General features: G+C 62.7%; 1 protein-coding gene across 1 annotated transcript; it reads right to left on the bottom strand.

Moving 5' to 3' along the window:
- Positions 1–820: 820 nt before the first annotated feature.
- Positions 821–4,195, bottom strand: ZIC3 (Zic family member 3). The gene is made up of 3 exons (XM_074915110.1): positions 3,151–4,195; positions 2,325–2,488; positions 821–1,815 (listed from the first exon to the last, which is right to left on the bottom strand). The coding sequence occupies exons 1-3, from the start codon at positions 4,193–4,195 to the stop codon at positions 1,633–1,635; spliced, it is 1,392 nt and encodes a 463-aa protein (XP_074771211.1). The 3' UTR covers positions 821–1,632.
- Positions 4,196–11,267: the final 7,072 nt, after the last annotated feature.

Below are 11,267 nucleotides of genomic sequence, written 5' to 3'. Positions count from 1 at the left end.
CTGCCGGAGCTGGATGCCCGGGCTGGCCGCGCTCCGCCGGGGCAGGAACCCATCTGCACCCCCGCCGGAGCTCCGGCCGGCCCCCACGGATGTATACCGGCCGCCGGGGGCACGGAGATTTGACGGGGGGGGGGGGGGGGGGGATGCTGCTTCCACCGCCGCTCTGCCTGCCTGCCTGGGGCTCCTGGGTAGCGCCGGAGTTGAAGTTTCTCGGGTGTGATGCCGCTGCTCGGCCCCTTTTCTCTCCTGAGGACGGGGGTGGGTGGGTGCGTTTTCTGCATCCTAGTTAGGAATAAAGGAAAAAAGAAAAACCAAAACGAAACGGTAACAGAGAAAGTCTAGCACGCTGCAAAGTTGCCCCGGCCCCCCCCCCGGCAGCAAGCAGCCCGGTGCCGGCGGGTCCTGCACGGCTTGCGCGGTCCCCCCACCCCCCCGCGACACATGCAAGGGGCGCCGGGCCGCCCCGGCCCGGTACTCACCGTCGGGGCCTCCCCGTCGAGGCGGCCCTGCTGCCCCCGGCGCTGCTCTCCCTTGGCGGCGCCGCGCCCCGGGCTCCGGCCGCTCCGGCGGGTGGCGGAGAGCGAAGCCGTTGGGCGGCAGAGGGCGAAGACAAAGGGACCGGAGAAAAAGCAGCGGCGAAAAGGAGGCTTCAACCGGCATCACCAGCCCGAAAACAACGGCCCGGCCCTGGCGGCAGTGCCGAACCGGGCCCGCAATGGCTCCCGCGGCTGCCCCCGGCCCCCGGCGGAGGTCAAAAACGGCTCTTTCCAAAACAATAAACTTTTAATGCTAAAGCAGTTATAACCAAAAGCTGTACAGAGTTGGAATTTTTTTTGTTGTATTTTTTTTTGTTAGAAAACAATTTTTTCTCCCCCATAAATATTGTTCAGTTCCCGGCACTTTGTATCAATAATTAAATTACGAACGATAAATATGGCATCATGGATATGTATTTACAAAAAAAGTTATTACAAAAAGGCAACTGTTATACTAAACGTCACAATCTGGGTAGAATAAACACCACATCCTCATCCTGAAAAATACTGACCGACCCCATCATACGAGAATACATTCACAAGTGTAATGCTTGGAGAGAGAGAAGAAGAGGAGGAGAGCAGAGAAAGAAGCAGCAGGAGAGCTAGAAAGTTCAAGACATAACAGGACTTTGGCACGGTTTAAGACTGTAAGTTTAAACAATCACCACTAAGGCGAAGGAGAATTTTCATCCTCATGTCAACATCCCACCGAAAGAAGGAAAACCAAAACAAATTAAAAACAAAAAAGTGAGGAATCGGAGGAAAAGGGACTGGGGCAGGGAGGAAAATAAAAATTATCAAAGAAATGACTGTGACTGCAAAAAATGACAACAACAACAACAAAAAAGAAATCCAATCCTGAGAAAAGGACATGGCTAGTCCAGCGTCTGGGCTTGCAAAAAATAGTAATAATTATAATATAATAATAAAAGACCCCCCCCTCCGGATCCTGGCAGTTAACTAGGTGTAGCCCTATGCGGTCGTTGGTGTGGAAACTCCCTTTCCGTGGGAGCCAGCTGCTGTTGGCTTGGTTTGTCCTTTTTTTTCCTTGTTCCCAATGCATTTGGTCCAGTCTCTGGCCGGGCAGCAGCTGCCTTCACACATACCACTCATTAAAATTGGGGGGCAGTCCAGGGTTGTGGCCGGGGTTACTCTGAAGGGCGGCCGGCGGCGTTTTAGTGGAGTCCTTACTGCCGGCGGAGCCCACCGCAGGGGGGGTGGAAGACTCGTACCCCGAACTGGCTGCAGGGGAAGAGTCCGACCCCTGGGATTCGTGCACCTAAAACCAAGAGGCAGAGATGGGAGCGAGCTCGGCGTCCCCTCCACCCCACTGAGCCTGGTTGGGATGCTCCCCCATCCAGGAGAGACACTGGGGTCCCCTGGCTCAGCCCCTGCCCGGCAAGCTGTCGGTTCATGCCTTGCTGGCCACCCTGACCACCGGCGGCAACCGCCTGCCTCGGCTCCTGGCCACTCTTCTGCAGCGTCCCGGCATGGGGGGGCTACAGCCACAGGCCGGGGTGCATTTACACAACCCCCCAGCACCGAGCCACGCTCTGGAAACCGGGCAGCGCTTGCACCGGTGGGAGCACAAAAAGAAACTACGCCATTTCCCCAGGCTGTGCTCCAGCCAGGGCCTAGACACCGGAGACCGCTCGGGCCATGCCGGGACCATGGAGCGCTGGGGCAGGCACCAGGCTCTGCCCTGGCCCGGGGAAACGAGCCCTGAGCACGCCAGCGACTGAGCATCCCTGCTCAGGGAGGAGAGGGCTGGGGCGCAGGGGTGATTACCTTCATGTGTTTCCTAAGTGAGCTGGGGTGGGTGTAGGATTTGTCGCACACCTTGCAGATGTAGGGCTTGTCCGAGGTGTGGACGTGCATGTGTTTCTTCCTGTCGCTGCTGTTGGCGAAGCGCCTGTCGCAGCCCTCAAACTCGCACTTGAAGGGCTTCTCACCTGTGAAATTCAGAGATGGTGAAGGAGGGCCGCTCCCCTCTCCATCCCCGCCTGCCTTCTCCTCCCAGGACCACCTCTGCCCCGCTCGCCCCACCTCGGGGAGGCACAAGCACCGCAAAAAAGAAAAAAGGGAAGATGGACAGCAGGGTTTGTTACGTGTTGGAGAAATTCAGGTCAGCCTTTATTACTTTTAATTCACCTCCCGCCAGGCCCGCGCTGGGCCCCGGCCGGGACGGCGGCTGGGCAAGCCCGGGGTGGGAGAAGACCCGAGATAAATTCAGCGGCTCGGACAGTTTTACAAGACGTACTCGAAGATACAAGCCGAAATACGTTTGCTTCCTGCCTTCCTCCCCTCTTCCCTCCACCCGCGCGGAGAGCTGAAAGGAAGCCGGGGCTGCAAATAAAAATACTTCGACAAATGTATCGCTGATTTAATTAAGGGAGAAGCTAATTAGGCCCAAAAATCAAAGAAAGAAAGAGTGGAAGCCACCGAAAACGAGACTTCTTTAGGATTTCTACGGTTCCCTCCGCAGAGGCGCGCAGCGGACCGAGAGCGGCGGCAGCGCCGCGGACCTGCCCGCTCCGGCGGCCGCCGGGCCGTTCCGCGCAGCCCCGCGGGAGGCGTGTGCGGGGCGGGAGTGGGGGGGAGGCGCGGGCCTTACCTGTGTGAGTCCGCTTGTGAATCTTGAGGTTCTCGGAGCGGGCAAAGATCTTGCCGCAGCCCGGGAAGGGGCAGGGGAAGGGCTTCTCCCCCGTGTGCACCCGAATGTGGTTCACCAGTTTGTATTTCGCCTTGAAGGATTTGCCTTCCCGCGGACACTCGTCCCAGTAGCAGATGTGGTTGTTCTGCTCCGGCCCCCCGACGTGTTCCATGGTGACATGGGTCACCAGTTCATGCATGGTGCTGAAAGTCCTGTCGCAGCTCTTCTTGGGCCGGCTGAGCTGGCTCTCGTCGAGCCACTTGCAGGACAATTCTTGCTTGATGGGCTGGCGCATGTACCGAAAGAAAGCCCCGGGGCCGTGGTGGTGATGGTGGTGGTGGTGGGCCGCCACGTTCATGCCCATATTCATGTTCATGTGGTTGTAGTTGTGGAACTGGGCGCCGGCGTAAGGGTCCGTGCGGGGGCTGGAGACGGCCCGGTAGGGATCCGGTCGCCCGAAGAGGTCCCCACGCAGCCCCAGGTGCATCTGCCCGTTGTCCACATGCCCGTTGGGGGACGTGTGGCTCGGGCTCTGCTCGTGTAGCCCCGGGAAGAGCAGGTAGCCCGGGGTGTCCGGGATGCCGCCGGGGCCGTGCAAGCCGCCGGGGGAGCCGCCGAAAAGCCCGTGTTGCGCCGTGCCGGAGGCGGCGTCCGCGATGCCGGAGCCGCGGTTGCGGAAGAGAAAGTCGCGGGTGGAGTTGAAGGCGGCGGCCCCGCCGTAGGAGGGCACCTGCCCGGCGTGGTGGTGGTGATGGTGGTGGTGGCCCAGGGCGCTGGCGTAGCCCGGCGCCTGCGGCGTAAACGCCGAGCTCTGCCCGGCGGCGAGGTCGTGCGGGGCCGCGTTCAGCTTGAAGGCGGCGGCGTGCGAGGAGTCCCCGAAGGGGCCCAGCCCCATGCCCCCGCCGGCGGCGGCGTCGCGGCCCGGCATCTCGTGGTGGCGGGGCGTCGCGAAGCCGCCCACCCCCAGCGCCGGGAACTGCGGCCCTCCGTCCAGCAGCATCGTCATGGGCGCGGGGCCGTCGGCGCGGCGGCAGCCTGCCCCCCCGCCCCCCCCCCCGCCTCCTCCTCCCACCCACCCGCCCGCCCGCCCCCCAAAAAGTACAAAACCACCCAAAAACGCACCCCCCCACCCCCTCCCCCCCGCTGCGGGCAGGCGCGGCCCCCGGCCGCGGGCGGGCAGCGAGGCGAGCACCCCCCGTCCGACACAAAACCAACACCACCAAAAAAAAACCCAAAACCAAAAACCAAAAAACCCCCCAAAACCACAAAACAGCCCCAAAAAACCACCCGCCCCCCCACCCCCCAGAGGCGCCCGCCCCCTGCGCCGGGCCGGGCCGGGCCGGGCCGAGCAGGGCGAGGCGCAGCGCTCCCGCGCTCCCGCTCGGCGCCGTCGGGGCACTGACGGGGCGCCCGCCCGCGCCTCGCACATAAACCAACTCCGGGGCCAGGCCGCGCCGCGCCAATGGGGAGCCGCCGGCCGCCGAGTCACCTGACCCGCCGCCCGCCCTCCTATTGGCCGCGCCCCGCTTGATTGGCACGCGCCCCGCGCCGCCGGGGCCGCTGATTGGGTGCGGGCGCCTCGCAGGTAAAATGGGGAGGGGGGGCACGGACACGGACACGGACACACACGGCGGGGGGGGGGGGGGGGGACACGACGACACGGGCCGGGGGGGGCGGCTCAGCGCGGCGTGGGGCAGGCGGGGGGCGCACACACACACACCCCCCGCACGGTGCGTGTCCCCGCGTCCCGCTGCCTGATCCCGCTGCCACCCCCCCCCCCCCCCCGCCCGCAGCGTGTCCCGCCGTGCTGGGCCCCCCCCACGCCGCGCAGGACGGTCGCGGGGGCAGTAAAGCCGCTGCGCTGCTTCAGAAATAAACCCCCGTTAAAACTCGAACCGGCGCCTCGGGAGTGGCTTTTTTTTTTTTTTTTTGGCCATTTTAATTTTTAATTCTGATTTTACTTTTATCTTTATGGACTCAACACTCTCTTTCTGGACTAGGGCGAAACGGTACCAGCCCTGAGCCGAGAGAGCCCCGCTCCTGCCGCCCCCCCCCCGCGCCCCGCGGGAGGCGCGGAGCACAGCTTGCCCGGGCCGGGACTAACTTGGTCGGCCCGAGTTCAGCCGCCTCTCCCCTCCCTCGCTCCCCGGCGGGGGGTCGCATCCCGCTCCCCGCCGGCCGGGCTCCGTCCCCTCCCTCCCCGCCGGCCGCGGAGCACGGCCGAGCAGCGCCTGGCACGGCGGATCCTATGCCGGATTTTTCTTACACTCGTTTATCTTTTCTTTTTTTTTTTTTTTCCTCCTCGTCTCTTTCTTTCCTTTTTTTTTTTTTTCCCCCCCTTTCTTTTTAATTTTATTTTGCAAAGGCAACGTTCTGCCTTGGAATAATTATCAGTTGCAGACAGCGCTATAAATCCACTCATTTTCTGTTCTGGAAAGCATTTGCAAAGAACTATGGGGAGCAAGAGTGGAAATAAAAGGCAGAAAGAAAGATGGCTGTAATTGTAATATCCTGAGATTTGCTGAGCCCCCAAGTCTGGCTATTGGGCAGGTCTCAGCCTCGCCGCCGGCTCTCTGCAGGAAACGTAAAATCTGATCAAGTTCAGAGACGCATTGAGAGCCCGCTTCAAGCAGCGCTTTATAACCGCGGCCCTTTCACATCGTTCCCCCCAATCAGCCCCGGGAAAGGCTTCGCATTCTTTATTTTAGGGTTTGCAGGGAGGGGATGAAAAAAAAAAAAAAAAAAGAACAGGGGAAAAAAAAAAGCCACCGGTATAAAATCTCCCCGAGAGGTGACACCGGTGCCCGTCAAATTTCCCAGGCCACAGCCGCCAAGAACAGTCCCAAAGTTGGAAGGTGAGTCCCTCGCTGCCGTTACTGCACGATCGCAGCAAAACCACGAGAGGCGGGGGGGGACCCGCGCGGGGGGGCCGGGGCCGCCTTCGCTGCGCGCCCGCGCTACTCCCCGCGGGTCTTGCGCGGGAGCAGAGGGAACCCGTCAGGATCGTAGCCCGCTCCGCGGCGCGGCCGGGAGCTCGGGCGCGGGGGAACCGGGGCAGGGCCGGGAACCCCCCGGGCACCACCGACCCGCGGCCCCCGGGGCTGCGCTCCCCACTTCGCTGCTCCGCGGCGGCTCTACCTGCCCATCTCCGGAGGGCCGCGGCGGGGTAGTTAATTACCTCTCGCACGTGTTGGGTTTTCTCGGCAACAACACCCCCCCGGAAAAAAAAAAAAAAAAAAAAAAAAGTAAGAAAGGAGGAGGAAAAAAAAAAAAAAAGGAGGCATAATTCAATTAGCCCGTCAGCTGAGCGCCGGGGAGGGCAGCGCCTCTGAAGTCGCCGACCTGGGGCGACCGAGGGCGACTGACCCCTGCGAGTCAGGAGGCCTCACGTGTAGCATTGTCTGTCCCTAATGGGCCGAGCCGGGCCGGGCCTGTGGCGGGGAGGCGGCGGGGGAGCGGGGGAACGGGCTCCGCACCCGCGCTGCCCGCCCAGGTGCCCACGCCACGCGGGGATGCGGCTGCCCCGGCCGGGCGGCGTGGCGGTGAAGGGGGGGGGGCGCGGCTGAGAATCCCTCCGGCTCAGAGAGAAGGAGCGAGCGTGGCTCCACGGCGGGAACCTTCCAAAAAATATAATAAAAAATTCAAATTATTTGTTTTTTCGTCTGGAAAAATCCCCGCGCGGCGGCAGTGGCGGCACCGGGGGGGCTTCGGGAAAAGCATCCCGGGGGGGTGGGAGGGAGAAGCGATCGTAGCTTTGGACGAGGACTCGCCGTTTCGGGGAGGCGTTGGTGGCTTTGCAGAAATCGGCGCCCGCAGCCCTGCCGTGCCGCGGTGTACTTGCGGATCGGGCTACATCAATTAACCTATAAATCTTTTTTTTTTTTTTTTTTTTTTTTTTTTTTTCCTACGTTTCCCATTTCTAACTCTGCCAACTTTGCCTGGGTGTGTGCGCCCAGCAATATCCGCACGGGCGTACAGGCACTACTCACACCCGATCGCTCCCTGGATGGAATTTGTCGGCTCGAGGACCAAAAACTGCGTAAAACGCGTTTATTTATTTTAAGCGCATCGTCGGTGTGGCCTATGAATTTTTCTCCTCCCGTGCTTTCGTAATTAAAAAAAAAAAATAAAAAATTGCACGTATTTTACCACTTCAGTAAAATCCATTTTTATTCAGCGGTATTTCTGTCCAATGCCAATTTATTTTCCAGAGGTGGGGGAACACCGAGTCCCTCTCCTTTTTAAATCTGTCTCGATTCCAAACGTGCAAACAACAGCAACCGGAAAAGTAATCTCGCAGGCTCCCCTTCTCCTCCCGTCGTGCTCCCAACGCGAGGGGAAGGCGGAGAAAGACCCCCTGCTTTACGTCAAGAACAGATTTTCGTGTAATTCCCCTCCACCACCTTTTCTCCTTTTTTTTTTTCTTTTTTTTTTTTTTTTTTTTTTCCTTTTCTTCTTATTCCCTTTGGGGTGATTTGGGAATTTAACAGCCACAAAAATGTAAAACCCTTGGAAAGCGGTGCGGGTCCCTCCGCGCCCGGAGCCCCGCGGGTGCCCGTCTCCCGTGGGTGCCCCGTTCGGCGGCGGACCGGGACCTCTCTGCGGGCTCCCCCCCGGTGCTGCCTCCCCGCCTGCCCCCGGGACTCCCGTCCCAGCACCCCGGGACGGTGCGGGGAGCCCTGCCAGGGGGACCCCGCAAGATCTGGGCCACTCAGCGCCGGAGGGAAAAATGATCCCCAGTGGGTTGCCCACTCGTTACGGCGGATTTCCCAGCGGGGCAGGAGCAGGTGAAGTTTTGGGAGCGGGGGTCGGCAGCTCCGCGGGTTTCCCTCGTCCCTTCCACCAAGGGTGCGAGGAAAAGGCAAAACAAACCCGGGGAAACAGCAACAAAAATCGCCCGCGCCGACCTGCGAGACGGCCGGCGAGGGGAATATTTCATACGCCCTAAATAGCTTTTAAACCGCTCCGTATCGCGGGTAAATGAATATCCCTAACAAGCGTAAAGACAAGTAGTTTTTCTCCTGCCATAAACATATTGCATCTCCAGTGTAATTAAATGCAAACCAGGAGCGAACGAGACATTTCCATTGTAGCTGTCACTCAGCGGAGGGGGAGCACATGTACATTTGAACTTCAGAGATACGGGCTGGAGTAAACAGGTCTGAACTTCGGCAAGGGGAGGGGGCGAGGAATATCAAAGGCCAGGCGGAGGCGAGCAGAAAGACCTGAGTGGCGAGGAAATGTAGGTGCCAGCGAGCTCCATCCTGCTGCCCGGGCAGCCGGGCGGGCACCGGCGTCCTCGCCCACGGATCAGGGTTTGTCGCGTGTTTTGTGGTGGTGGGGGAGAAGTTCCCCACCCCCCAAATAAAAATCGCCGTTCAGCTGCTTGGGAAACACGCGTCGGGCGAGTGGAAAAACCACAGGGACTAGTTAAAGGTGCTGCAGAATAAATGGGTCCGGTCGCCGCAAAGGGGGTCGAGGCAAATCCCGGGGCAGGGGACGGAGGGGGGGTGGTGTCGCAGGCCTGCGGGGTGCCAGGGCTGCCCCCTGCGCCCTGGGGTGCCCATGCATCCGAGTGACCACCGTCTGAGAGGGGGAAAAAGCCCCCTGCCAAGCCGTTCGTCCGGGGCACGGTGCAGACCAGGGACGGGCGGAGGAGGACGTCGGGCCCTCGGCACCCCGGCCCGACCGAGAACATCCTCGCCCTCCGGCCGCCCCCTTGAAATCCCCCCCGCGCCTCCGAGGAGCAGAGGGGGTGGGGGGAAGTGGCGAATATCTCAATCAGCGAGGAGGTGACCTGTGACCCGGAGGGTGGCTCTATTGTCCCTCTCTTGCGGGGGACACAGACTTTAGTCAGCCTTTCTGCGTGACTGAGCCCTGAGGGGCAACCGCAAGCCCCGGGCTCCGGGGAGGCATCCCGGCCTCGGGAGCCGCCAGCCCGGCATCAGCTGCCGGGGCAGAGCCGCCCTTTCCCCGGTGTGCCGGGGCCGCTGCCCCCGCGCCCTGGCCGTTTCCGAGCTCGGGGTACCCGGCCCCCTCCCGCCCCGGGCCTTTCCGTGGGGGCCGGGCAGAGCCTCCCCACCCGACGGCGAGCCAAGGTGGGCTGGAAGGCCCCGCCGGGTTGCTCTGAGGGGTCGGCAGGAATAACGGGAGTGGAAGGGCTGGAGGGAGATTGTGCACGGGTCCCCGGAGGAGCCCCCGCCTCGTTTCTTTACCCCCCCCCTTGGCCCCCCGAAACCTGCCGACCGCGACGAGCAGGGCTGAGCGCGGGGCTCTGGGGGTCGCCTCCCCCTCGGCCGCGGCTCCCGGTGGGGCCCGGAGAGGGGCCGGGCACGAGGCGGCGCTGCGGAGCGGCCCGGCCGGCCCCGACGGCTGCCGAGGCCCCGGGGGGCTCCTGGCACCCCCCGGAGAGGCCCCGCTCTCCTGCCCGGACACGGCGAGGTCCTCCGCACCCTGCCCCGCAGTCCCGAGCGCACCACGGAGGCCGGGGCAGCCGAAGGACGTGGGGCTCTGTCCCCAGATCAACGCCGGTCCAGACCGGGCCCTGGCTCCCGCCGCTGCTCGCCCGCCTCTCCCAGCCGAGCCGCCCCCGGGGCTTCGCAGCAGGTGTAAACCCCGATAACAAACCCGTTCCCCGGGGAGAAATCGGCCCGTCTGAACCGGCACCCCCAGGGGCCAGAGGAAGACGTCTCTAGCTGCCGACGGCCACCCGGGGGGAGCTGCCAGGCTTAGTTGGGGGCGGCCCAAAGCCCGTCCCGGGGATCCCCCCCCAGCCCGCAGCAAGTCCCCGGGGCGGCTGCAGGGACACGCGCGCTCCCTCCACCGCCAGCCCCGGGGTGTGCGGGGCTGGGGCGCTCTCCCCGCTGCCGGGAGCCCCGGGTGGGAGACGCGGGGTTTCCTCTCGCTTGCAGCTCCTCTTCCCCAGCGCTGGGCACAGCCGCTGCCCCGAGCTGGAGGGTCGGCAGCGGGAGACCCCGCTCCCCGCGGCCCCGGGCTGGGAGCTGCCACCGGCCGTGACTCCCCGGAGCAGAGCCCGTCTGTGCCGCCCCGGCGGCGGACTGCGAGGCGGCCCGGTGGAGAAGAGGGCCCTCGAGGGGGGCCGCAGGTGGGCTCCGGCCGAGGGGGGGCCGGGTCGCTCCGGCCCTAGCCCGTGGGGTCGGGCCGTGCGCCCAGCACCGGCTCCGGTAGCGCCGTCCCGGCGCCCAGACGGGAACAGCGGCAGCGGGCACCGAAGGTGTCTCCCGGCATCCCCTAAAGACGGGGACAGGATTTCGGCAGCCCCTAGGACGTGTTGGAACAACGTGTTGAACGATTTAAAGTCACTTAGGAAGAATAGACGAGGGCTGTGCCGTTGCCACCGCTCGCCTTTCGCCATCCTCCCTCCGGCCGCATCCCCTCAGCCACCGGGGGCTTTCCTCAAGGTGCCGGCGAGACAAACGAGTGGGGACCTTTCTTCCCCCCGGCCTGAGAACACGTCCCCGCCGGTCCCTTTGACCGTTTCCTTTTCCTCTTTTTTGTTTTGGTTTTGATTTTTGTTTGGTTTGGTTTTTGGGTTTTGGTTTTTGTTTTGTTGTTGTTTTGTTGTTGTGTTTTTTGTTTTTTTTTTTTTTTTAATCCCGGGAAAAACGGTGCCTCCGCAAATCTGCGGGGTCTGCCCCGCTCCCGCTCCTTTCGTCGCCTGCCCCCTTCCTTTCACCAAAGAGGGGGTCGGAGCGCTCCAGCCCTCAGCCCCGACGGGCTCCGGCCGCCCCGGCGGGTCGTGGGACGGGTTGGGCGGCTGCGGCTCCCGGGAGGAACCGGGCTCAGCCCTCGTACGCTCCCTGGGTTAAACAGCCCCGCAAACAGGACCCACTTTCTCTGGTAAAATCCCTCTCGAAGCCTTGGGGCCAAAACGGGGTGAATAACAGCAGCGGGGCGGGGTGCGGGGGCTCTTGCCCAAATATCGTCCCCCCCCCTCGCCCGGGGCCAGGTTTGCACCAGTGCGGCTCATCCTCTCCCAGCGACCGCGGGGCTCTGGGGAGAGCCACCTCCCCTCTTGCTGCCGAAATCCCCATATTTCGGGCCGATAGACTACCCCT

This window comes from Athene noctua, chromosome 11, assembly GCF_965140245.1.
Source record: "Athene noctua chromosome 11, bAthNoc1.hap1.1, whole genome shotgun sequence".
Classification (NCBI taxonomy): Eukaryota; Metazoa; Chordata; class Aves; order Strigiformes; family Strigidae; genus Athene; species Athene noctua.
This window is presented reverse-complemented; position numbering and strand designations above follow the sequence as displayed.